The 27,342-nt window shown below is 49.6% G+C and overlaps 5 protein-coding genes across 5 annotated transcripts; 2 read left to right on the forward strand and 3 right to left on the reverse strand.

The window, feature by feature from the left end:
* Positions 1–895: 895 nt before the first annotated feature.
* Positions 896–4,335, reverse strand: PtA15_13A93 (uncharacterized protein; the record flags this gene model as incomplete). The annotated part of the gene is made up of 6 exons (XM_053162774.1): positions 896–1,578; positions 1,684–1,935; positions 2,048–2,364; positions 2,440–2,519; positions 2,593–4,107; positions 4,177–4,335. The coding sequence occupies 6 exons, from the start codon at positions 4,333–4,335 to the stop codon at positions 896–898; spliced, it is 3,006 nt and encodes a 1,001-aa protein (XP_053026249.1).
* Positions 4,336–5,755: 1,420 nt separating this feature from the next.
* On the reverse strand, positions 5,756–6,547 carry PtA15_13A94 (uncharacterized protein; the record flags this gene model as incomplete). The annotated part of the gene is made up of 5 exons (XM_053162775.1): positions 5,756–5,823; positions 5,914–6,041; positions 6,109–6,217; positions 6,325–6,433; positions 6,542–6,547. 5 exons carry the CDS (start codon positions 6,545–6,547, stop codon positions 5,756–5,758), a joined length of 420 nt encoding a protein of 139 aa, XP_053026250.1.
* Positions 6,548–15,645: 9,098 nt separating this feature from the next.
* On the reverse strand, positions 15,646–16,017 carry PtA15_13A95 (uncharacterized protein; the record flags this gene model as incomplete). The annotated part of the gene is made up of 2 exons (XM_053162776.1): positions 15,646–15,875; positions 15,972–16,017. 2 exons carry the CDS (start codon positions 16,015–16,017, stop codon positions 15,646–15,648), a joined length of 276 nt encoding a protein of 91 aa, XP_053026251.1.
* A 437-nt stretch (positions 16,018–16,454) lies between these two features.
* Positions 16,455–21,008, forward strand: PtA15_13A96 (uncharacterized protein; the record flags this gene model as incomplete). Its single annotated transcript, XM_053162777.1, has 11 exons — positions 16,455–16,764; positions 16,851–16,936; positions 17,015–17,134; positions 17,215–17,828; positions 17,908–18,313; positions 18,430–19,579; positions 19,663–19,948; positions 20,020–20,248; positions 20,327–20,719; positions 20,834–20,877; positions 20,975–21,008. The coding sequence occupies 11 exons, from the start codon at positions 16,455–16,457 to the stop codon at positions 21,006–21,008; spliced, it is 3,672 nt and encodes a 1,223-aa protein (XP_053026252.1).
* Positions 21,009–23,729: 2,721 nt separating this feature from the next.
* On the forward strand, positions 23,730–25,183 carry PtA15_13A97 (uncharacterized protein; the record flags this gene model as incomplete). Its single annotated transcript, XM_053162778.1, has 3 exons — positions 23,730–24,676; positions 24,757–24,826; positions 25,073–25,183. 3 exons carry the CDS (start codon positions 23,730–23,732, stop codon positions 25,181–25,183), a joined length of 1,128 nt encoding a protein of 375 aa, XP_053026253.1.
* Between the last annotated feature and the right edge of the window lie 2,159 nt (positions 25,184–27,342).

The following is a 27,342-nucleotide window of genomic DNA, read 5'->3' on the forward strand; positions in this document are numbered from 1 at the left end:
CAAGGGCCACCTTCAGGCTCCTGTTGCGCCAATTAGGCTTTCAGAACAGGGCAAAGTCCAGACAAGCCTCAGGTGACCAAATTTCTGGTCTGTCTAAGAAGCCCACTTGAAAGAAGTGTCAAAACCTTCACCAGGATCAAGTTGGTTTGACCCATTTACATCCTGAATTACTATAATGCTGAATTTGGCACAGCAAATCCATTTTGGGGTCAATGTTGATGTGAGCAGCAGTTGACCTTGCCTGTGCAACATCTATGTGCCAATTTGGCTGCCTAATTTTGAATTGTATGACTTCAATTCAAATAATCTAGCATTACATCTCCAATATGGAAAATAAGACTTTAACCTGTAACCTGGGAAAACTTAAAAGTGCCCAGGGGTTTTGTTGAATTGTGTAATTCTTGTTTTGCATCCAATTTCCAGGAGCAAAGCCAATAATATTATCATCCTTGTTTTTTTGTCTCTGTTATTGTTTTGGCATTTTTCTCACAGCACTGTTACAATACTGAGCAGCATTAATATTTGGTATCAACAGAATCTCAGTGGTCAAATAGCTCGTTCAATTTTCTTAACATTTGTTTATTACAAGGAGCTTGCATGGGAGAATGAGTGTAGAGTATATATCTAATCATCCAAAAACAACCCCTTGTCTGCGGTGATAGTGACCATCTCTATTTCTGATTTTGTGATCTAGGTTTCCTAGCAATCGTAATAACTTCCACCAAAAAAGGATGCAGATCATTAAGGCATGGTGACTATCATTTCTTAAAGAAGAGAGAAGCGGTTAAAATGAGGCAATTTACTATTAACGAGTAATGACTTTTTCTCTAAGTTCATTGATTGATTGAACGATTTTTTTCGATTTCTCTATAGCTAAGCTGAAGGCAAGAACGATCTAAAAATCTCGGATTTCTTCAAGCGCATCATTTTTCGATCCATCCGGGTGAGCTTGTTGGTTTGTAGGATCATCAATACTAGTAGTGTGAGGGTCAGTCGAGTTAGAATGATGAGGATGATCCGAGGCGTGATTGTTAGCAGTGGCTAAGTCTTCTTGACCTTGTTGATTCTTTTCTGCAATTGTAGGGGGTTGAAAATAGTCAACAAACTTCCAGAGTTGGAGGGCCTTCGACTTGAATTCTTCCGTTCTTGAACTTGCAAAGCTTTCGAGTAGTCTTAAGCCTTGGAGACCGGTTTTCCACTCATTCACATTTTGCTCGTTGTGAAAGCCAAAAAGCGAGAATATTTCGTCCTCGATTTGTTTATTTGAGAACGGTCCTTCCGTTCTGCTCGCCGGACTTGATGAGGAGGCACGTTGGACGATGAAGGCCTCGGCACGCGCTAATCTAGCTTGATAGGTGTTAGGCAACTCCAATCGCTGAATCTTTTCCAAAGCTTTCTGTAGAACATTTGTTGTCGTCGTCGACTCGGTGTCAGGGGAGGAGCCGTTGAGCTGAGCGGAGGACAAGTATTTAACTTTCAATTTCGTCAAGGCTACAAACACGGAGGGATCGATTGAACGCTCGTCTTCGGAGAGATCATGAGCTTTTAGAAGTGCTCGGAGTGCCAAGAGCGGTTTGTCTGGTTCGGCCAAAACAACAGAGGCAAATCGTGAGCCTTCGAATTACTTCTTGCATGATAAAATTTAAGAAAATGTTTTCTGATCTGTTCAAAATCCAAACTGACCTCTCCGGAGTTCGATTTGAAACCTGTGTAGGGAAACACCTTTCCATATCAGTCGCTTTGACGGATCCACTGGTTTCTTGACTGTTAAACCCGAAAAATCGTTTTCGATTGGTCTGAGCAATTCATTAGCCATCTCTAAGGGATTCTCAGTCTTCAACAATTTTTCTCCCGTTGGATCGTCGTCTGGAATGGGTGGGATTACGTCTGCCGCAGCCGTGCTGGCTTGCTCGCTATTCTTATTCTTTGACGAGGCTAAAGGCACCGGGAGAAACGGATGGATAGGATGAGTAATCGCGAGTAGATTTGATTGGACAAGCAAACCAAGTCTTCCGGACTGATTTAAAAAAACAGGCGAAAAACTGACCTTTCTTGGCTTCGAGCGCAGCCTGGGCTTTGGCCTTAATCTCAGCCATCTTCGCTTTCTTCAGAGCTTTTTTACTCTTGGTGGCCTCTTCATCAGGTTTAGGGCCACCGTTTTGATTTGTTAGAGAATCTGGATTGACTTCTGAGGAGACTTGAGTCTGGGTTGCCAAAACGTTATATTCGGTAATCTGGGGGGCTTGTTGAGATTCTCTAGCGATGACCATCCGATCGTGAAGTTTTAGATAGATCCCCACCGCTTTGGAAACCGCTTTGTAATAGACTGGGTCAGCATACAGGGTATCTTCAAATTTCAACAGACTAGAGAGACCAAAAAGATATGCCACATCATATTAGCCAGGCGACTTAGACTGATAACGATTGATGGGACTGAACTCTTGGTAAGTCTGGAATGTATTTTTCCGAATACAATATGTATGAAAGTCGTATTGATCTTCTTCCCACTGACGAAAGATCTAGGAAGAAAGAAACGAAGGACAAATATATCAGCCGACAAAAGAGGTATAAAAATGGATTCAGGAAACCGACCTCATACACTTGATGTAGTCTTTTTAAGCCCAATGCCCAATCAGATACTCTCAAAGCAACCTCTGCCTCAGCAATAACATACCACGCCGCCTGCATATCGACTAGATCACTGACTGGATCAGGGGCATCTGTTCGAGTAAACAGGCCAACCAGCTGTCGACTTTCTTCCAAGAGTCGATTCCAAATTTCGGTAGTTTGGCCAGGTGCCCCGATCGATTGAAGAACGTATTTAGCACACTTTGAATTCAAAAATCGGTCTTGTCCATCTAGCCCACGAGCGCTCCGTAGAGCATCAGCTGCCTTTTCGAATGAGCCAGCTCGCTTGTAAGCATGGGCAAGTGAGATATACAGGTCCGGAAGGGATGGGGTGTGTTCGATCGCTTGATGAGCTGCATCGATCGCTTCCTTCGTCATATTCAAATGAGGCGATCCATAGAGTTGAGACAAAAAGTGCAAGATCCAAACCAGAGTCGATGAGGGTTCTTTGGCCTCAAGATCTTTGGTCAATTCAAAACAACCATGTTGGGATACTTGTGCGTGCAGTTTTTCAGAAACGGCTCTGATTGACTTCAACTTGGCAGGGACCATTAAGAGAGGTTTCAGGTCGTTGAAGAGTGACGGGATGCCCTTAGTGAGTCTGACACAGAGGTAAGATTCAAGTTCTTGGTCGAATTGAGCACCACTCGCATGATCCAGGATCAAACGTTTGATCAATTGCGAAGTTGGATATCGTTGGGCCAAACGTTTGAGAGCGTCCGCCGGATTTTCATTTTCGACTTTCGACCGGTTTGAGAGATATCCCTCCAGATACATCCGATTTTCGCTATTGGTATCCAGTAAATCGAACCAGGCCCATTCTGCAGCTTCTTGCCGACCAAGCTCGCCGAGATATTGGGCCCGGGTTAACATGTATCGGGGACGATCGAGGATCAGGGTTGAAGAGTTCTCAAGGTATTCCAGTGCATCGGATGGAGGGAGAAGCGAGGCTTTGAACAAGATCGACTCTGATCGTTCAAAGGTTTGTTCAGGTTCATGGATCACTTCACATTTCTCTATCGCATCCATTACTTGTAGGGCAGCTTCGGTTTGATGATTGAGTTTATAGGCCATTGCTAACGATAGCCAAGCCGTTCTCGAACGTCGATTGGACCTTAGGAGCTTCCAGCGAGATTCGACGTAGGCCGAGTATTGACGAACTTGGATTTGGAGGATGGCAAGATCTCTGAGGATGTTATGGTTCTCGGGATCGAGTCGCAAAGCCTGAGTATAACTCTTGACCGCCTCGGCATAATTTCGATCGGCTCGAGTGATGATTCCATAGACGTGCCATACTATGTGAGACTTCAAGTCGGCCTTCATGCCCGCTTTAACTAGAGTATAACCCTGCGCTTTATTGTTCATCGAGTGGTTTAAGAGCCCTGCCATGGCTGTCGTCTCCCCATGACCAGGATATTTCTCTAGGAGGGTATCACAATGCTGGAGTGCTGCAGAATATTGTTTGAGCTCATACAGATGCTGGGTAAACAACCAAAGCAAGAAAATCAGCGGAGAAAATGAGCATTCCAATCGGATTGATTTACTGACGAGGATTTGCTTGAAGACGGCTTGGTCCTTGATGTTCAGCGGTGGTGGACGAGTAGGGTCATGTTGGACGAGCGGGATTGCTTTGGCATTTGAAGCGGGTGCTGGTTTCTTTGCAGCAGCAGCTCTCTTTGCTGCAGCAGCCTTTGCTTTTGCGGCCATTTTCTTCTTGGGAATCGTCGAGCCGAGCTTGAGCGTTAGTCCAGAGCTAATTCGAGAAAGGCTTCCTCAGCTCTCACCTGATTTGTTTCTTCAGAAGGTCAGCAATGTGTACCTTATCGAGCGGCGGGTAAATAATCTTCCTGCTTGGTCGGCTGATCCGTCTGGCAGAGCGCCGGACACGAGGAGCATATGCATGCCGCTCGGTCATCTCCGCGTCGCACAGACCGAGGAAGCTCGTCCATATCCTGCCGGCTAGACTTGAATCAAACAACTGCCACAACAGCTTGATGCCACGCATGAAAAAGGGGAGACATTTTACCCAAGCACACAGCAACCCAAGTTGGGTTCAAGAAGAAACTTTGTTGTAGAGAAGACGTGTATCATAGTATAAAACATAACAGGGCACAAACTGCACCACTCACCAGGTGGTTGGCCATTCCAGCCTCCAACACCCAGTCACAGTGCGTCAGTAGAATCCTTCAAAATGAGAAAACTAACATGAAATGGGTTGGGCTATAGCATTTCATAGGGAAAATAAAATAAAAAGAAACTTAATGGTTTAGTATTGGGGATAGAATTTTCGGAACTATCCTACACACTCTGCATCCCATTCCTTCATGTACTTTGGAATTCTCTAACATGTTATCTCATCTATGATCCTAGGGCGCTAGTGAACATCAATTCTTTTGCTGATACTCACTTGACTACTTGTTATAAATCTTATAAACATAAATTTGATAAGACCATTCAATTACCATGTTGAAGAAAACTGTATGAAATAATTTAAGGTTGTGATTTTCCTTCAATAGATATTTTTGACATGGTTTGATTGGACCCATGTGGAGACAAATGTGATTATTAACAGATTGTACATCAAGTTTTCAAGGTCACGTAGTATAACATGTACTTTGAGAAATGGTTGATTTGTTCATTGTGAATGGGCTTCAAACTTCAAAGTAGAACCTATAAACAGATCTGTTAAAATTTGACGCAATCCTCATAAATAAGAATGCATTTTTTCAGGTGACCTAGATATAGGCTTTAAGGCCAGTAAATTATCATACCACCATCGTTGAGGAACATGTGTATGTGGTTTGACGAAGTCATGTATTATTGGTGAATGGAGCCGAGTGTCAAGTGAGATAGGAATTAATTGCAGATATAAATTGTGTAACACGAAATGGATATACTATGTATTGGTTAAAATGAATACATAATGGTACATATTGGCATATAGCCTTGGCTTGATGTTTGCAGGGTGCGTACTGTGATGCTTGTTGGGCAACAATGACAACAAGCACATCTTTTCAAAAACGACATTATGAGCCGCGACATTGAATCAAATCACGAGTAGAGACTGGCAGAACTTCACTCCTGGGTCAACATCTGGCCTCCACAAAAAGGCGAATGATTTTCGGAGCTACGCGGCCTCGCCCTCCGGTTTACTGGTCTTCTGCGCTTTCTTTGCCGCATTCAGTTTTCGGAAAGCTGATGATCAAAAAGAAGCACGGTTTACAATGAGCAGGAAAGAAAACGCCGAAGGAATAAGGTGTGAAAAGGTGGGTGGGGATATTATACCTTCGAGTTCGACCTTGAGAGTCTTTTGAAGCTCGTCGCTGTCGGCCCACTGAAGCTCCTTACAAGCCTCGAGAACGTGTCGAGCGTTGAGAGACTTCTCGGAGCGTGCTGCCGCAATGTCATGTGCACTATAGAAGCGATAGTCATTCGGGATCAATGAACGATCGGATTTGGGTAGACTTCGAAGCAACACACATCGCGACTAGATAGCTAATGAAAACTGTGCTGGCTTTCGTAAGCGCCACCGGGACTTCTTTAGCCAACTTCATGTTCCCAGGCCCGGTCGATTTTGCAAGCTTCATCACTGCATAAATGCGTGTATTGGGTAGTAGCATCCCAATCTCATTAGTTTATTCTGAACTTGTAAGAGTGAGCCCAGAGAATGGCCGGATTTGAGAAAATTTTATTGACCAACAGCCCTCGGTAATTCAACGGCTTCGATCCCGACGAACGAACCGGCTTGTTGATGTCCACCCACCGATTGTTGGACATCAGGTGGCTGTACGATTTTCTTCACTTTCTATGTAATGTATCCATTCTCAATCACAACCAATAAGATCGTCAGCCTCGTTAAGGAAATAAAGCGTCTAGGATAGACAACAAAGAAGCCAATTGGCTTGAGACTTACAGGCATCAAGGTTGGAGTGTTGGACGAGTGGATCTGTGAGAGGACAAGTGCCAAGAAGAACGCGCTATGGGTCTCGACCGACCATGAGTCAAGACCCCCCGGGGCAGTACACCCGGGGAGTCCCTCCAGGACATCACAGACCTTCAGACATCACTTGGAATCCACGAGGACTCCACGTGGTACCCCGAACTTAGCACAAGTCCCTCACCTGCCGGGGGCGCGGCGCGAAGCGAACTTAACATAAGTGTACCCTCCTCAGGGGAGCGTAGCGACCTCCGAAGGAGGGACTTGCCTCTAATGTCGCATGTCTGGCCCTACAGGATTGAGACAAATGGCAGGGAGGATCCTACGCTCTATAAAAGGCTCGGAAACTGCACGATACAGTCCGGCGGCGGTCAGCTCTCCACGTGTCGATCCCGGTATCCAATCTCGGTGAGGAAAGAGAGAAGATACCGGGCACGCGGGAGCTGGACTGTATGTGCCCGGCAGTGACAGGGTTAGGGTTTGGACCTGTCACTGACGGAAGCTAAACAACTATGTACATCTGATGTAAGTACATAGAGATAGCTAAAGTGTGCATAAGTGCATATCGGACTCTAACACCCCCTCCCACGCATGCAAACTTTAGTCGATCAATCCCAGCTTGACGCTTGCCTCCATCATTTTTGTCGCTCCCAGCTTCTTCGTCAACACATCCGCCACTTGATTTACCGTACTCGTCCATTCCAGCTTGATTCCATTCGCCCGTACCAGGTCATTGACAAAATAGAAAGCACGTTGTAGATACTTAGTTTTCTTCTTCGAAGCGTTATCAGATGCAATGAGAATAGCTGCTTCGTTGTCGACGTGTATTGATATGTCCGGATAAACCTTGATATCCTCCAGGATGTTCATGATATGCGCCAATTGCTGAGAACCCTCTGAGAGAGCAAGATATTCAGCCGCACACGTTGAAAGTGCAACCACCGTCTGCCTCCTCGACCCCCACGCAATGGCATCACCGTTGATCAACATCACAAACCCCATCGTCGATCGCTTGTGTTCGCCCCCCCAGTTCGCATTGGTCCACAATTGCAGTCCCTCTCCAGTACCCCGGTAAGCCAATTTCTTCCTTGCCGTCTTCTTAACATAGCCAATTAAGTAGTCGAGAGCATTCCAATGAGTCTCGTTTGGGTTCGAGCTGAATCGCGCTAGCAGATTCACTGGAAAAGAGATATCCGGTTGTGTACCGCTAGACAGATACATCAGCGACCCGATAATTGAGCGGTATTCCGTCGCGTTCACAGGATCTCCGGCATGACTTTCAAGCAGGTCGTCACTCAGCGCTACGGTTCAAGGAACCGTCACACGGTGATATTTTTCCACAATTTTTGTCGCCATTAGGGTCTGATCCAGGTAGATTCCGTCTTCCCGCTTTTCAAAATTGATTCCAACAAGCCGCTCAACCTTGTCTGACCATTTGATTTCTAGATCTTTCATCATTCCATCCCGAAGCTGATGTAGGAGTGAGACATCCGACGCCACCGCGAATCCGTCATCGACATGGAGCCAAATAATAACGAAACCGGCACCTTTCTTGAACAGGTAAAGTGATGGTTCAATTTCACTAGCTGTGAAACCAAGCTTCTCTACTGTCAGTTTAAAATATTTCCACCAACAGCGGGCAGCTTGTTTTGTCCCATACAAGGCTTTTTTCAGTTTCATTATCTTCCCTTTCAGATGCGGAAAGATTTCTACCGGCGGCTGAACAAAAACGTCTTCTTCGATCGGGCTGTACAGGTAAGCAGAGCTGACGTCAAAGGACGCCGTAGGTAGACCAAACTTGTTCGCCATGGATATCAACAACCGTAGCGTATTCAGGGAAGCCGTTGGTGCGTACGTTTCATTGCAGTCAACACCCAATTGCTGATTGGAACCCTTTGCAACATACCTCGCCCTAAACTTTTCAATTGTCCCGTCCGGTCGCCGCTTCAAGGAAAACACCCACCTAGCACCAAGAACCCGCACGCCATTGAACGGATCCACGGCTTCCCAGACATCCAATTCACCAAACTTATCCATCTCGTACATTGCAGCGTTACGCCAGGATGCCGAGTCAAGTCCAGCCAGAGCCACCTTGATGTTCTTTGGCAAATCGATTTCCGGGTTAGGATTCAGGTGAGCAAGCGCCTTTTCTTCATTAGCTGCAATTTCGTCCGTGTTCTCCTCGCCTAACTTCAGCATGATTTGATTTAGTATGAAATCCAAGTCAGACTTCTTGACTTGTTTCTTGACGGGCAGATTCTGGAAATCCGGAAAAACGGCCGAAGTTGAGTGTATTGCTCTTTGTTCCCTGGGTGAGAAGAATAGCCATCCGGCTCCAGCATCCGGGTAGCCAATCAAGACAGCTTCTTGAGCTCTCTCATCCAGCTTTTTCCGACGTTCGCTAGGGATATGGATCAATGCCTTCGCACCAAACGGATAGAGTACGTCTGGGTTAGGCCTCACTCCATAGAACATTTCAACAGGTGATTTATCCGTCGTCCTTGAATTGGGTATCCGGTTGTGAATGTGGCCAGCCGTTGACCATGCGTAGCTCCAGAAACGTCGCGGCAGACCACTTTCGTGGAGCATAGTGCGGGCCATGTCTGCAATCGTCCTATTCAACCGCTCCGCCTCTCCGTTTTGCTGTGGAGTGTAAGGGGCACTCGGCGCAGTTTTCACTCCGATGGCGTCGAGTCTTTTCTGTAGCGTGTGGACATATTCAGGTGCATTGTCACATTGAATATTGGTGGGGTATCGGCCGAAGTAATTCTTTAGATGTGCTAACCACGACATGATCTTATCCGGGACATCCGACTTAGCCTCAATTGCACCGACAAATGAAAAAGTGCTTGCATGATCCCGGAGTGTCACACAGTAACACATCCCATGTAAATTGGTCTCAAAAGGTCCGGCAACATCGGAAACCATCAGGTCGAGTGGTTTCTCACGGACGATCTGGGATTCAACACCTAAGGATTTTTGATTGGTGCTCTTGGAAATTGCGCAACGATTGCAGAAGAACTCAGACCATCTCAGTTTGAGTTCCGGGTAGTTTGACTTCAGGTAACGCTTTACGATCTCATCAGACGCATGTCCAAGGCGCAGATGCCACTTATAAGGATCAAACGAAGGTAATTGTGTGACTTTATTGACATGGTGGCGGGCGTTAAGAGTTTCTAGCGACCAGCAATAATTGTGGAAAATTGTTGAATAGCGGTTATTACAGGGATCAATTAATGTCGCCTCGGTCCCCTCATACTGTAGTTTCCACCCAGACGCGATTAAACGGCCGGTCGACAAAATTATCCCATCCACACCAGGCACAAAGAACACGTCCTCAATCACGATCCTCCCCGTCGGTGTTGGGATGGTCACCCTTCCAACGTCGGTAACGGTAACATTGCAGTCGGTCACGGCCAGATAGAACGTACGTGGAGCCGTCAGCTTGCGAGTTGCCTTGAAAAGTGACGTGTGACCACTCACATGTGCTGAAGCACCAGAGTCGAGTAGGACACCTTCCGTCATCCCGGGAATGGTCACCTTACGGACGTGGTGCTCGGACCGCCTTGGTGGTATGTACTTCGAATCTTTCAACTCGAAATCCGCAGGAGGAGGAGCAATCTTCTTCATCGCCACTGCACGCCAGTACTCTGAGCAATCGGAGAACCAGTGACCATGTTGGGAACAATAAGCACAGTCGAGACCATAGCGTTGAACTTGTTCTTCCGTCGGTCCTTTTCCTTTGTAGTATTCAGCTCGCTCGACTGCGAAGCGGGGATGGTTGAGCTTCGCCGTGTTATCACCTGGCGTACATCTTTGCGGGGCAACATACTTCCCACGATTTCCCTGACTGAGCGCGTTGATCCGATCAAGATCCATCGCCATGCTGTCTACACTTTTCTTGCTGACCTTGCCAGTTGCCAATTGTATTACCGTGGCGACATCGGCAAAAGACGGGGCCTTCTTGTTGTTAAGGTGTTGGTCAACCGTAAACTCAAACTTCGTCAATGCGGCACCGGTGACTGGTTTGAAATTGATTTGGAGCAGGATTCCGACGGCCTCATTTAGAGTGAGTTTCGACTGCTCAAGCTCGCTCATGACCTTAGCCCAAGCTGACATCGTCACCTCGTTCGCTATGCTTGTATCATTGGCCAGCTCCATGAGAGACGACATCAGGTCGATCTTGTGGCGAAGATCCGACCGTTCACATTTGGTCTTCAAGGCTTCGAAGATTGACTTAGCGGTTTTGTGACCAGCAGCTTTGACAATCCAAGCAACGATTTGTCTATCGTGTTCTTCATCAGACTGGCAATTGCATGGTTATATTCGGTCGCCAGGTCGGTGAAGGTGTTCGTTTTCGCAATCATTGGTTCAGTCACAGAGAAGGTGTATTGAAGAGTCGCTTCGATTGACTCCTCCCACTGAGAATAATTGGCCGAGTTGTAGGACAGAACCACGTGATCGGGGTTCACTTCTCGGTGAAGCTTGAGAGGGGACTTCAAGAAGCTGCTCAGGATGACTTCCTGGCGATGTTCTTGAGCACGAACAGCAGCAGACACAGCATCGTGGGCGTGGGGTGGGGCTGCCTTTAGGCGATTCAATTCAGCCGTCATGTCGGCCATTTGCTGTTGAGGGGCGGCGAGCGCATCATTGGGGTTGGCAGCCATGTCGGTCGGGATGGGGGGAACTTGTGGGTATTTTTCCTGTATGATTCTTTCAATCTCTTCCTCGGGGATTCCTTCGTCCCTTAAGCAGATCCTGTCTATCTCAATATCCTGCTGAATCCTATTCATCAACCGACCTCCTGTAGAAATGGAACCTTATCCTAAGACAAACGTGGCCTGGAAAAAGAGCGGCTTTTAACCTATAAAAGGCTCGGAAACTGCACGATACAGTCCGGCGGCGGTCAGCTCTCCACGTGTCGATCCCGGTATCCAATCTCGGTGAGGAAAGAGAGAAGATACCGGGCACGCGGGAGCTGGACTGTATGTGCCCGGCAGTGACAGGGTTAGGGTTTGGACCTGTCACTGACTGAAGCTAAACAACTATGTACATCTGATGTAAGTACATAGAGATAGCTAAAGTGTGCATAAGTGCATATCGGACTCTAACACGCTCCCTCATTTTCCCCAATATCACCCTCTAGACTTTTGATTCTCTCCTTGCCTTTGGCACCATTACAATCACCAGCTTCTGAGCTTATTTTACCCCACTTCAAACTCCCCCTTGTAAGAAACGTCCTGTAAATGTTGTTACATGGTGGATTTCTGTACCCAATCCCCCCCTTCGAGCCCGCACGGTGTAAGAATGAAAGCTGGTTTGCTGGTGAAGAATGTCCGCTAACCGCCTCCTTCAAGAATATTGATGTCCGGGCTGTGTGATTGTTGGTAACTTGGCTCCGCACTGCTACTTTCCACTAGCCTTCAGCGCTCCTCTACTGAGCCTGATCTATAGCGTAATAATCCGCAAGTGAATAAAGCTCCGCACGTCGTAAGCACAAAAATCCGCAAGTAACTCCCGAATAAGGATAAGAACACAGATAATCCTCTCAATAACTCTTGTACGTCCGTAGTTGTAAGTACAATGATGATGATAATCCATAATAATTCGAGAGGATGAAGATAATCGGATACAAGAGTCCCCCCTTCTGTCCTCCCCTCCGCGCACATCGCCGTTCCCACCCGATCCCGCACGTCTGACACTTTCCCGCACTAGTCCGCCTACTCCGCCCGCTATCCCGCTTGTCACTTTCCCAGACTCCGCTCCTCTCCGACGCTTGCCCTCCCACCGTCCTCTGTCTAGCCCCCGTCAGTCGTTCTCTCACCACCACCTTCACCCCGGTTCCACCCGCTCGTGCTGTCATGGCTCACCCGCTGACACACCGCTGCTACCAGTCCACGTGTGTAGTCCTGCCGCAGTCCAGCCCTGTCTTTTTCCGCTCCAATCCGAATACCCGATCCGCAATCCGCAATCCGTGCATTCCAATCCGCGCGTGACTTTCCGTAAGCTTTCCTAGCGTGCTTTCCTGACCTCATCCTCAGTGCTTATGTCACCGGAATGCACCCTGCCTGAGCGGCTTTGTGCATTCCCTGCCCGCGCTATCCCCGCGTGGACATTCTACCGCGCTCGCCTATATAAATCACCACAACGGGCTCAGGGAATTTCAAATTTTGAGCCCAAAAACCGCTGGATCACCACTCCAGAACCACTTCACAGTAGGTGAAGTGGGCTAGTAATTATGTGTGTCAGCTAGGTAAAAAACTGGGAAATGGAAGCTGAGATTGCAGGCTACAAGTCTGTCTACTCAGTTTTTTTTAAACTAAAAACTACATTTTTAAAAACATTTTGAAAAGAAAATATGTGTTTTTTGCCAGAAATTCTCGAGTCTGTAGGGCCAATGGTGTGACTTTAGAGGTAAGACTCTCCTTTGGAGACGCTTTGCGCCTCCTCAGAGAGGCTTTGTTAAGCTTGGGCGCGAAGCACCTCACACAAAGTCACCTTTTGAGGGTGGGCTCTGCCAAAATAACAACATGCCGAAAATGCCAAAATTGCGCCTGCCCTGCCAACCTTGCGCAACTTCAAGTTCAGACAAAGTCATCATTCATGATGCATTTCCCCTCTAATCACCCTCTCCAGCCTTTAGGTTAGGTCCTGGGTTAGGCTTAGGGGCCTAGGGGGGATATGAAAAAACCGTACACTGTTGTATCAAGTTGATCAAAAGTCCTTTGGATTTTTCAAAGTCAATCAACTCTGAATGCCTGCCAAAATGCTGTTTGAGGCATTTTTGGCATGTTGTTCTTTGGCATGGCTCACCCTCAAAGGATGACTCCCAAGCGTGCGGGAGACATCCTTTGGGGTAGGGCAATGTGTTACACTCAGGTGATGGAGTCCCACTCCACTCAACAACCACTTATTGGATGGGGATCACGGGTCATTGAGTGGAGTGGTGCTTCATCCAATGACTGCAAAGTGGCACTCCACCCAATGACCGGTTGGGTGGGGTATACACCCCACTAAATGACCGGTCATTGGACTGGATGGAGTGTGGACTCAGCACACCCCACTCAATGACTGGTCATCAAGTGGGGTGTATACCCCACCCAACCGGTCATTGGGTGGAGTGCCACGTTGGATGGAGTGCCACTCCACTAGAGAATGTTAAAGTAGACCCGGGTACCGGTTGGACCGCCGGTACCCGGGTGTTTTTTCCACAAAACTGGCACCCGGCACCGCCTGGCGGGTACCAGCGGTACATAAGCCGGGTACATACCACGGGTACCACCAGGGCTTTTTTTCCATATTGCTCGGCACACTTACATTTTTTTTATACTTTGCTAACTATTTATTTACTATTCTCATATAATGGTGGGTTGAAGGGTGATCCCTGCTGGGTTGAGGAGCAAGAGGCAAAAACTGTGGAACTCCCAATGGGGTGAATTACAATTGGGTCCCGCGACTCAATGAGAGTTATGGCGCGCATGCGCAGTTGTGATGTGGCAGCGCTACCAGGCGTGCCAACCACATGTACAAGATGTGGTTGGCGCGCCTGGTAGCTCTGCCACGTCAATGTGGTTGGCGTGCCTGGTAGCGCTGCCACGTCACAACTGCGCATGCGCGCCATAACTCTAATTGAGTCACAGGACCCAATCGTAATTCATTGAGTTGTGGGACCCAACAGTTTACACACTTGGCAGATTAAACCTAATTCATTGACTTGCGGGACCCAATTGGAGGAACTTAGCAACCCGGAATTATTTGCGGGTTGTGTTTGGGCACTGTTTTCCGACCCAAACCCAACCCGGTTTCTTCCCTAGTGCCTGTGATTCCCCCAACCCATATGCAGCTGCGGAGCCATGATATCTGCTGAGCAGTACTTGCAGCGGTACCCGGGTACCACACCGCCTTTCACCCAAAAAGCAGGCACCCAACACCGCACCTGGCACTGCCTGGCAGGTGCCACACAGAGGGTACCCGCCAAGTGGTGCTGGGTACCAACAGTGAAACTGATACAATATGTGTATTTGTATCTGTATTGGTGATACATAGTTTTGGAAAAGTGTGTATTGTATCTGATATCAGATACATCACAAATACATGTATTTCAATACAATACAGCATGTATTTCCCCTGATACATGCTGTATTGTATTGTATTGGGCACCCAAATACACGGTTTTGGAAAACCATGTATTGTATCTGATAACCAATACATCCAAAATACATCTATTTTGATACAATACACACACAATACTGATACTTGTAAAGTATCAGTTTCACCGTTTTGGGTACCACTTGACATTCTTTACACTCCACTTGATAACCCGTCATTGAGTGGAGTGTACTCCTAATGGCCAGTCAGGTGGGGATCCCGTAATGAACCAGCCATTGAATGGTTGCGTTGTCCAGCTACATCGCCACTTATGAGCACGGTCCCCAAATGAGGGTCCGTGCTCTAATCTCACAATGAATGTCTGCAAATCTGGGTTACAGAGTCAGTAATGTTCATGAGGTTTGTTTCTCTTCTATAATTTCTCAGGATACATATGAGCCTGTACAACAAGAAAAAAAAAAAACAGAATCAGCGGTAGCATGTTGGGCTGATCTGGAGCAAAAAATAATAACAAAAAGTCGTGGCATGCGAGATGTACAACAAAGAAAAGGAAAAAGGACCTGAAAACCCCATTCTCCGTGCGCCAGAATGGGGAGGTGCGGTCTAAGTCCCTCCTGACGGAGGCTCGCTTCGCGAGTTCAGCCTACCCCCCCGGGGCCCGGAGTCTCGAGGGACTTTGCTAAGTTCGGAATTTTCTGCATTGTTCGTTGAGAAGATCATGTGGTGTGGGATTGGGTTGGTGGTGAAGAATTGTTTTCACTAGAGTTGCGGAAGGAAAAACTGAGGGTTCTGTGATGCGACTTTTGTAAGAACTGCAAAGTTGGGAAGGAAAATAAATACAAGAACCCGAGTACTAAAAAATTGCTACAATGAAAACGACAGAAGCTGAGTTCAGAATCAGTACCAAACAAATGCGCGTCATCATTAGGAGGTAGTACTCACCGAGAATGAGGTTTCTAAGGAAGCATGTATTATTCGGATCCTACCAGATAATACTTCGCTCTCCGTCCGATGATTTTGATGTGAGAGGGGAAATATTTGAAGATGGCAACATAGAACAGCAGCATCAACAGAATCACGATGACGTCTGGGGAGGATAGAGGCGATGTGCGAGCAATCAGCATTCCAGTTTGGGTGCTGGCTCGTTCAGCATGAGATTCGAGGGCCATAGATGCGACTGACAGATCATCACCACCTCCCACTGTGTTGGTATCATAGTAGAGGAAAACAATAAAGAAGAGTCAAGTCAGTCTGGTTGCACATGGCTTGGGGTGGCTTGTTTGCCAAATCTACTCACAGTTTCCAACATCGACAGTCCGAACTCGCCTTGAAATCTGATCCATAGCTCATGCATCAGAGTTCCAAAGGATTTATGTCTGATGATCTCGAATGAAGGATGTACGGGCTGGAGAGGTTGTCGAGTCTCGTCTTTATCGGTTCTAGAGCTTGGTTTCTGATTTGAACGTCGAGACATGATCGTTGGAGGATCCTGTGTCGTTTGGGGATGGTGCTTGGTTTAGGTTGAAGCGTCACAGTTTGAGGGAACAGTCCTGTCGAGTGGTGGCGGGTGGAGAGGAGGTGCATGAGAGCCGGGATCGGGTAATCCGAGGATGCACTCCGAGAGTGACATAGGAGGTACGGCGCAGCTGTTGAGGATATGTAATTGAATATTCAAAATGAACAGGGCCCTACATTCAATGTGATTTTTTTTCGTGCCTGTCTTCTACACACTAAAACCAAGAAACAATACATACATCATCACCAGCACTCCAGCCTCAACATGGCTCCGATTCAGACGACCGCTGACCAAATACCATCAACAAGCAAGCTGGATGGCCCGCCACCACCCTCCTCTTCGTTCGGAATCATCAATCGAGAAAATACCTTTCGACATCCCTCCACCCAAGGCTCACAAAACTTGGCGATTCATGAACTTATTGCACCTCATATCACAAGCTTCAATGCACTCTTCGAAGGTCCAGATGGATCCCCCGGTCTACTAGGTCTCGCCATTGCCGACCTTCCCTCCAAAGTGGTATTCGATTCAGAGAAACAGGCCGGAGACCGAGATTCTAGGAACCGGTTGGAGTGTCAGTTCTCATCATCTTAGACCTCACTTGCGTCACCATCGTCTCCCCCCTCATCAGATGGTTGATAGCCATACTTATTTTTATAGTCAAAATTACTGAGGTGATGATCTCGAACCCATTGGCGATGGAAAAAGGCCAAGGTGCACTCCGGGATAGGACCTACCCAACTGAGGTCTTGTCAATCAATCATGCATAATCATCCTACTTTGATCATCTCAAACTGAAATCTAGCCAACTTGAAATCATCCAGGCCCGTGAAAGACTTACGACCTATGCTGGCAAGATCTCGGCCAAGGTAACCTGGTCACTCAATAACGGCCCCCCTCAGAATGAATATCGTGATTTTGGATTGCTTCCGATCATGGTCAAAGTATAACCGCTTAGCTCCAGTATCACGTGCCTGTACATCTATACTGACTATGTTTTCTATTTTTCAACCCCTGACTCTAGTCTGAGAAATGTAACCTTAAACAGATGAGCCCCGCCAAACTTGTCAGTCATCATGAAGAATCAGAAGAGATGGGTGGATATTTCATCGTCAACGGTAACGAGAAGATCATTCGCTATCTTATCGTCCCAAGAAGGAACCATGTCATATCTCTCATCCGACCCTCCTTTGTCAACCGAGGGAACTTCTACACCACCTATGCCACCCAAATCCGATGCGTCCGTCCCGACCAAACCAGTCAGACCAACACCCTACACTATCTATCTAATGGTACGATCACCTTCAGATTCAGTTGGCGGAAGAATGAATACATGATCCCGGTCGTCATGCTCCTCAAGGCCCTCACCGGTGCTAGTGATCTCGAGATCTTCACCAATCTCGCCCAAAATGCCTTCGAAGACACCTTCCGGACCGATCGAATCGAACTAATGCTCCGAAACTTTCAACACTATTCCCTACCCACCCAATCTGCCTGTCTGGACTTCTTGGGATCAAAATTCAAGGTCGTACTAGGCTGTCCGGACGATTGGGGGTCCGAACAAATCGGTCGTTATTTGCTCCAGAGGATCGTTCTTGTTCATCTCAAAGACCCAATAAGCAAATACCGTCTACTACTGTTTGTGTTTATTATCTATCACGTAGATCCCGGGACTATTGCTGACAATCTAAAACTTTTTATTCGATTACTATTTTAGCTTCATGATCCAAAAACTATATGCCTTGGTAGCTGGCGAGTGCTGTGCGGACAACCCGGATTCACCCCAGCACCAAGAGATTCTTCTACCCGGTCACTTGGTTTCAGCGATCCTCAAGGAACGATTTGAAGAATATCTGTCAGGTATCCAAATCCAGATCGCTAATGAAGTGCGCAAATCAACCACCGGCGTCACATTTTCGGATAACAAGTTTGTGACGAAGGCCATGGGTAAGGTCTACTCTGATATCGGTCGACGGATCACTTTCTTCCTCGCCACCGGTAACTTGGTCTCGCCTACCGGACTAGATCTCCAACAGACTAGTGGGTTCACTATCATCGCTGAGAAGCTTAACTTTTATCGTTACATATCTCACTTCAGATGTGTTCATCGAGGTGCATTTTTCGTAAGTCATTGCATGCCCTGCCCTAGAGTCAAATTCCTTATTTTTCCAAAAAAAAAAAAAGGGAAATATTATCTCGCTTCTAAACCTCGAAACATTCTGCACTGGCGGATCCTTAGGCCGAATTGAAGACCACTACGGTGCGAAAGCTTCTCCCCGAGGCATGGGGCTTTCTTTGTCCAGTCCATACACCTGATGGCTCGCCCTGCGGACTGCTGAATCATTTCGCACATAAATGCAAGATTCTAACCTCGGCACCTTCGGTCAAGAACATACCTCCTCTGCTGCTCTCGATGGGCATGAGTCAGCCATTCGATACCACGATCCACCCTTCAAAGTTCGTCTCTGTTCAGTTGGACGGCCAGATCATTGGCTGGGCCTCTTCGTCACTCTGCTCCAGAATGGCAACAGCTCTTCGGACTTGGAAGACGGAAGGCTTGGAGAGCATCCCGCTCGAATTGGAGATTGGGCTAGTGCCTAGATCCAAAGGTGGGCAATATCCTGGTTTATTCCTCTTTTCAACTCCCGCTCGAATGATGCGTCCGGTTCAGCTGCTGTCGAACAAGAAGACAGATCTAGTTGGATCATTCGAACAAGTGTACATGGATATCGCGTGCTCTCCAGAGGAGATCGACCCGGGATTTAGCACCCATGTCGAGATTTCACCCACCCATGTCTTGTCACTACTCGCGAACCTCACACCCTTCTCAGACTTCAACCAATCCCCTCGAAATATGTATCAATGTCAGATGAGTAAACAAACCATGGGTACCCCATCAGGCGTAATTCACCACCGAACCGACAACAAGCTTTACCGACTCCAAACTGGCCAGACCCCCATCGTCCGGCCGGCACTGCATGACGTCTACCAGATGGATCATTTCCCCAATGGGACCAACGCTGTCGTTGCTGTTATCTCCTACACGGGTTACGACATGGAAGACGCCATGATCCTTAACAAATCTGCGCACGAGAGGGGCTTTGCACATGGGACTGTTTACAAGTCATTGATAGTCGACCTGGCCCCAGAAGGTAGCCGGATGAAGACTGAGAAGCATTTCGGGATTGGAAACTCTTTTGGCAGTTCTGAAACCAGCGCGTTTAGCAGGATGTGCGAGAAGCTCGATTCTGATGGGATCGTCATGGTCGGCAGTCGGGTCCGGTCCGGTGATCCTCTATGCGCGTATGTTGATCGGACCAACGGCAAAACGTCGTTCGAGAAATACAAGGGCGATGAAGAGGCGTTTGTGGAGGAAGTTAGGATCATCGGTCAGTAGCTCGATTTCTACGCATCAAGTCAACAAGTCAGCTCATTTGGATCCAAGCTCTGAACTTGTGAATGATCATTACAGGTGGCGAAGTAAGCTCGAAGGAATGCACGAAGATTCATTTTAAACTCCGGGTCCCCCGTTCGCCAGTGATTGGAGACAAGTTCTCCTCGAGACACGGCCAGAAGGGGGTGTGTTCGCAGAAGTGGCCGTCGATCGATATGCCTTTTAGTGAGTCGGGCATCCAGCCCGACGTGATCATCAATCCCCACGCCTTCCCGTCCCGGATGACGATTGGGATGTTTGTCGAGAGTTTGGCTGGGAAAGCCGGAGCCATGCATGGGATCGCCCAGGATGCCACTCCATTCCGGTGAGCGTCTCTCTGCAGCATGCCTTTTTTTATTTTTTTGAAACGTGTAGATTGACGGTTGTTACATCCAGCTTTAATGAGCAAGATACCCCATCGGCGTATTTCGGAGAACAGCTCCGAGCAGCCGGCTATAACTACCACGGCAACGAGCCGATGTACAGCGGGATCACCGGCAAAGAGTTCAAAGCTGACATCTATATCGGCCTGGTCTACTACCAACGACTCCGTCACATGGTCGGCGATAAGTGGCAGGTCCGGACGACTGGTAAGGTTGACAAGCTGACGCGCCAACCAGTCAAGGTAAATCCCATTGTTTCTCCAGTCTCATTGCACGCTGGAACAGATCGGCCCAACTTTTTTTTTTTTTGTGCTGTCCAGGGCCGGAAACGAGGAGGAGGGATCCGATTCGGGGAGATGGAGCGAGATGCGTTGCTTGCGCACGGGACTTCGTTCCTGCTGCAAGACCGACTGATGAACTGTTCGGACTACTCGACCGCCTGGATCTGTAAGCGGTGTGGGCTGCTGAGCTCGTTGGGATACGACCTGACCGACGAGGCCGAGCGGACGGGCAGCCACCATGTGCAGCAAGCCCATCAGGCCGAACCTACTTACTCCTCTTCTGTCAAGATCCGTGGCCCGCAGGGCGAATACTGTAGACAGTGTGAACCCGACTTCAATCTCAAGCTCGAGCGGCCTACCCAAAACGGCCAGAGCCTGGAATCCCTCCCTAATCAATTAGCTAACCATATGGACATCATCGCTATTCCTTACGTCAGTCTGTCTCTCTCTCTCTCTCTCTCTCTTCTCTTGAGCAATTTCTTCGAGAATGTCTGACCAGCTCGGTCAACACATGCAAAAACCACAAATGTATTCCCCCCAACACAGGTATTTCGATATCTGGTTGCCGAACTCATGTCGATGGGAATCAAGTAAGCAGCATTCTTCTCTTCTTGCACCCATCTCCAGCGCTAAGGTTCGTTCAGAAAGCGGATGTTAAGTTGTCTTTTTTTACCTTCTTTCCGATAGGATCTCGTTACAAGTCGAGTCAATCTCCATCTAATCAAACACATTATATGCTTCACTCTTTCGTGTATTTCTTTTTGTTTCAGTGGAAGTTTTTTATGTCTTTCTTTTTTTCCTTTTTTTTTTCCTTGAGCTCATCATGATCGTGATTTCAACTTCGACGTACTCCTTTCTATATTACAACGGGGATAAGGAAATTGGTTGTTTGCCCTTCCTTGTTATGTTGGAAGGGGGATGTTGAAGATGGGGACAGTGACGGGCCAGAGTCATACACAACCCCAGCTCCCCGCAGGCTTGATCAGACCCCAGAGAGATAAGCACAGCCCGATTGAAATTCCTGAAATACATCAAGTTATGTAGGTATCGACCACCTTGTTTGGCGGGCGTTTTAATCGACTGGACAGAAGTCATCTCCGCCGGGAGTTGAGCCGCCGGACCAGTATGATGGGGACTGCGGCTTGAGGTCGTGAGTACTGGTGGGGTTTGGATGGACAGAGCGAGCAACAAATGTGCGTCGCTGCGTGACCACATACATATTAGAAATATGTGAATATGTGGTTCGCCAGTTTGTATGGTGACCACTTTATTAAATAACCCATCAAAAGCCGGCCTCGTTTTTAGTATTTACTCACTCGACCTTCGCTCCCCAAACAAGCTGCAGTCTGGTGTGTTGTTTCATTTCGTGGCACTGTTGAGTGCCGGGTGGACCCGGAGATACATATTGATGTGGTCTGCAATCTCTCTGCACGGCTCCACTCGGTAGAAGTTCTCGTCAGAGTGTTTGCTTATTTATGTACATGCCGACCGTTGAATGAGGATCCTGGGGGCCAATACATATCTCTGATGGCTGCCGGCATCCAGCCGGCTGTGGCCCTGGGGGACGCGGCTGGGCAGATCTGCAGCCGAGGCTTGGTGTGTGTGCCATGGATACACTACGTCATTGTGATTTGCAAATCCGCTGGGAGACTGGGAGGCCCCGATGGGGAGGATCTTCGAGCGGGGCTGGGAATGGATGGTGGTGGGAAAGGGCGGGTGGGGATCAGCGCTGGGCTGGCCACTGAGAGCCGATGGGTGCAGTGTTTTCGATGGCAACGGTCGACGGGGATGGTGGGTCTGGGTGAGCCGAGGTAGTCAAACTCAATGTGAATGTTTTGCAGGGGGTTTGGGGTTTCTGCCCCCAAATTAAGCAAGTTTTTTCCTATTAAAAGCGCCTTCTGCTGCTGCTGCTGCTGCTGCTGCTGCTCGCCTGGCTTCGGAGTGGGTGTGCTGCTGCTGGTTGTTGTTGGTTTTTGTTCCGCCGGATTGCTGCAACGACTAGAGCCCCGCCAGCCAACGCTCCCCTCAGACGCTCCCCAGCCCCAGTACTCCGCTCCAGCCTGCTGGACTAATAAGCAGCCTGAGCCCCAAAGACCCTCCCAGCCAGCCAGCCAGCCAGCCCCACTTCGACCGACCCGATGGACTTCCTCGAAAACAGTTAAGACTGGTGCAGCCCACCACCCCCAACACCCCTCCTCCCATCTCCCAGCTCCCAGTCACCGACGACCAGCAGCCATCCCATCCCATCCCATCCCATCCCATCCCAGCGGACGCACTTCGATCATGTCGTCGTCATCCACACCCGCCCTCTCTGCCGACTAGTCACCCCCAAACACTCCCCAGCCATCCTCCAGTCTGTCTCCCACCCACCCACCAGCCAACCAGTCAACCAACCATAAGCACACAACCCAGCAGCTCACAGCACCCTCTCCAACGCCCCGCGATAAGCCAATCAATAATCCCGCCCAGCTCAGCTCTCGTCTATCAGTCACCCGTCAGTCTCCGCCCTAGTCGGCCAGCCTCGCAAAAGTAAAACCAAAACCACCTCTTGTAAGCCATCTCCCATCATCCCCAGCCAGAGTATGCCTGCACATCGCATACCAGCAGCAATCAGAGTGTGCTCCTCCCCCACCATCCTTGGCTCGGATAATCACTTCGCTGCTCCTTAAAAGACAGACAAGCGCTCGTCCTGCTGTCTGCCACCTGTCCAGCACATCCTGCTGCTTCTTGTCCCCCCAGCAATCATTCGCAGCCACCTGCGAGGCTCTTCCCATGTCGACTTTAAGAAGCTTGTTGACCCCTAATCTCTACAGGCCATTACATCAGCACCAGGATGGTGGCCCGACTGTCCCTCAGTCATAAGCTTCCCTCTCCCTCGCTCAGTCCTTCTCTCCTTATTTCTACCACAAACCACACTCCCTTCTACTAACATCTCGCTCCTTACACTCAACCCCAACCAACAAGCTTACCATGCCATTCTCCATTCCCCACCACCCCTAGGTCTCTCGGTCCCATCCCAGCCGGTCCATCAGCCCTCATCCCGCCCTCACACCCAGCAGTCAGCAGCTAGTCCGGCTCAGAGCAGCATCCAGCCATCCTGTGACTCTCCCGTTGTAAATTGTCACTATATCCCCTCTGCCACTTGCAACTTCGGCCTCCGTTTCATCCAGCCCCTCCTCGTTCGACATTTTAAAAGTACCCGCTCGCATCGTCATCCTGCTCAGGACAAGCCCTTCGCCACTTTCACTCTTCTTTATCTTTTTTTTTTTTTTTGCTTTTTTTCTTTCTATACATACATAGTCCATAACAGACAATCGCCTCTATCGACTTTCTTGGGCTGCATCCACGTGAGTAGCCAGCCTGCACATGGCCGATGACCATCACTAACAACTCCCCTCGCCGCCCTCAGATTTGTCTCCCAGTAGATTAGGAATTACTCAGCATGACTGAAATCGACAGTACCCGCATCCTGACTCCCTTGTCACCCACCTACATGCCTTACTTCCCGCCCCACCGATCCCCGCTCCACTCATCCAGCAACACCCGCCAACGAGACGACTACGAGTTCAGCTCCTCACACTCATCCCCCCCCTCCCCCTCGCCCCAAGTCCTAGTCACCCTGACCGACGACGAAGATGGCGACGGCACGCTGCCCAAGCCCGACAGACTCACCGAAGGCTATCCCGCCTGGGAGCTGCCCTTCGCCTCGGAGCCTGCCCTGGAAGGCGAACTCGAACAAGGCTTGCCTCCGCTCAAGAAACTCAAGCCTGATCAGGAGGACACCCTCGTCGTCGGCACCCGCCCGCTCCTCAAGAACTCCCCCGAAGGGATCGTCCTGCTCGGCGCCGTCAAAGGCATCCTGACCAAGCGAGAATCATCCTCCACCCCTCACAGCCCTTCAGCATCCAGCCCGATCTGCCCGGAGACCTGCTTTGCACCATGGTCCCGCCCATCCGGCCTCGGCCTAACCACCAGCAGCATCTCCACCCCGCACCAATCGAGCACCCCTCTCTCACGACGGTCCTCCTCGGGTGCCTCCTCGGCCTGCGCAGGCTCGCTCAAGGCCGTCCGCTTCGCCTCCGGCCACGGCTTCCCCAACGGCCTGGGCGCCCTCGAGCCCAGCCTGCCCATCCTGCCTGGCCAGGTCGAAGGCCCGGTCGCCGCCATCATGTATCTCACGCACTCCGCCGAGGCTTACGACCGCTCCCCGATCATCGTCGAGAACGGCCTCCGGCTCCCGCCCCGGGCTAAGCCCGACGACGAGGACGACGTCGGCGAGGAGGAGTCCCACGAGGCTACGCTCAAGCCTGCCAGCCCCTCCAAGCCTCCCACCAGTCCGCAGAAGAAACGGCGAGCTAAGATCAACCTCGAGCTTGCCAAGATCAGCCCGTAAGTGCTGTTGTCGACGCACGCAGAGAAGCTCCGAGGCCCTGACATTTTTTTTCTTCTTATTTGGACGGGTTTTCCAGAGCTTCTCAGCTGTGTGCCTCTCCCGAAGCGCTCTCTCCCAGGGCCGACAGCGACCACGAGACGAGCATCGTGATTAAGCTGCCCTCGTCGCTCTCGGCCCACCGGTCGTACCGGGAGATCGAGGAAGTGGACGAGGAGGAGGATGAGGAGGAGGAAGAGACACAGCAGGGGGGTGCGCGCGGGACGCTGGAGGAGGAGGCGGAGGAAGAGAACGAGGAGGACGCGGCGCAGGAGCCCCCCGAGGAGGCCGACAACAGCGAGGACGAGGAGGACGAGAACCACCACCATCACCATCATCTGCGGATACCGACCGAGAACGCACTCGCTATCCTGCCCTCCTCCGCCTCGTCTGGCGCCCAATGGGGCCTCGGCAAATGGTCCAGTGGCGAGGTCTTCGAGTCGTGTGACGCCCTCGGAGGCTTCTAACCTTCCCCTCCCCCCCCTTGTCCTATAATCCTTGTCCTTCCCTTCCACACACACTCCAAAGACTCTTCTTTCCCCCCCTTTCGATATCTATCTTTGTTTTCTGTTCGTCTCCGTTTGTCTTGTCCTTCAGTTCCTCGTCCTGTTGCAGTTGTTGTGAGTCTCGTCGCGCGGCGGATGGCCGTCGCCTCTTGTTTATCCTCTCCTCCTCCTTTTTCCCGGCTCTTGCAGGAGACCCGGTGTGGGCCTTTGGGGCCCCGCCTCTTCGTGCGTAGAGATCGCGTCAATCGTCAGTCGCTCTTTACGGCTTGCTTGCCCGTTGCGCCCCGCTCCTCGGCCTTGACTGGCCGGCCTTCTGGACGTGTGTGTGTGCGGTGGTTCTGAGCTCCATCTCTATGCGCACTGTTTCCGGCACCCCTTGCTTCACCAGGCCTCTGTCCGAGCGTCTTCCAGACTCTCCCGGCCGCGCCAAGGTGGCCATGAGGTCCATCGCGAGGGCACCCCGAGCGCACCCCAGGCTCTTCCTTCTTGGGCATTTCCTGGCTGTCTCTGGGGACTACGGGGGGCCTTCCTTCCTGGCTCTCGCCGCAGACAGTCCCAAGGGGTTGGGGGGGGGGGGGGGGGGGGGAGCGCAACAGGGCTGCCGCTGTGTCCGCTCGCGCCCGGCGGCTTCTTTCGTCGAGCTGCCTCGCTCGAGAAGGCGCCTCAGGAATCGCACGGCCTGGCCGCCGCGAGGACCGGGCCTCTCGGGGCTCTAGGACGACTCGTACAGTCCCCCCCCCCCCCCCGAGCGAAGGACGCAGCGGTTGGCGGACGAGCGCAGGCGAACGGTCGCTCTCATCAGTCGAGAAAGATGCCCTTTCCGCAGTCCAAATCAGCGCCGCGGGGTCGTGTCAAACTGGTTACATCTTCATGCATGCAGGTCCAACATCCGTGAGCAGCAAGATTGCATAGACTCAAAGAAAATCACCGCCAAATCATCGAATCCCAACCGGCGCCAAAGGTAAGCGGTGTGAGAAAACTCAAGGACATGAGCTGATTAGGGAGGAGCTGGCACCCCATGTCCTCTTTTTCTAGACAAAGTCAACAAAACGCAGACCAACAGCGCCGATTTCATTTCAAGAGTTGGAGAGCCAATCGGTAAGCAGATGGTGCTATAAGCAAGGAAGAAAGAAACAGAAGGCTGATGAAGGAGCAATTTTAATCCATGGTTGATAACATTGTGCCACTTCTTTTTGCTGTTTTGCGAATGCGAAGTAAGATCGGATACCAAAAGGCCAAGGCCCTATCCAAGTAAGAAACAAAGGAGTCTTGAATGATAAAGATGAGACTCAGAGTGATGGCTGAAATGGTTTTCATTTACTTGGATCAGATCACAACAATCCTCTCTATTATTGTTCTTATCTCTCTTCATCAAGTAGAGAGTGGCCATGCTCCTGCTCTTAGGCAACCAACACACTCATTAGTTCACCTTATCTCGGTTGGAAATGCAACAAGAGCATCACAATTTGACAAAAGGAATAAAATATGAGTCCTTTGAGATCGTTCAGGTTTGATCCCCGGCTGATTGCTTTGGCCAATCTGCACCCATGGGCTTGACCCCGTGCTAAATTTGAGGGCTGGATCAAGGCTGGATCGCTCGATGCGCTTCTGGAGCGCAGAGGGGGAGGGCGTTCAAGGATCCTGATGATCTTGATGCCAGCTTGGGTTGCATAGGCCCTGAGCGGCAGTCCCCAAAGGTTGAGGAGTCGATCACTCAACGCGCTTCTGGAGCGCAGAGAGGCATGTGTCAACTCAACTCTGCTGGAGTCATGGGCAAAACCCTTGTTGGTCCAACAATGCCGGCATGTCTACCCCTCTCCACCAAGATTCTGTTGTGACAACCAAAACCACACCAACCATTGCTTTTGTGGTAATTTCTGCACCTGTCAGAACAGGACCCCAACAAGCTTCTATGGAACCAGCCCATGTAAAACTTAAATCCTGGCCAAAATGCAATTTTGCTACCAAGCAGAATTGTTTTTTTTTTTTTTTTTTTTTTTTTGCTTGAAATACCAGTTTCAATCGAACTTAGCTAAGTCCCTCAATTGGAGGCGCGGGAGCGCTGTCGCGAAGCGACCCTCTGAAGGAGGGACTTACACCCTACCTCGTAAAACAGTAGG

The sequence above is a fragment of the Puccinia triticina genome, chromosome 13A (assembly GCF_026914185.1).
Source record: "Puccinia triticina chromosome 13A, complete sequence".
In the NCBI taxonomy this organism is placed as follows: domain Eukaryota; kingdom Fungi; phylum Basidiomycota; class Pucciniomycetes; order Pucciniales; family Pucciniaceae; genus Puccinia; species Puccinia triticina.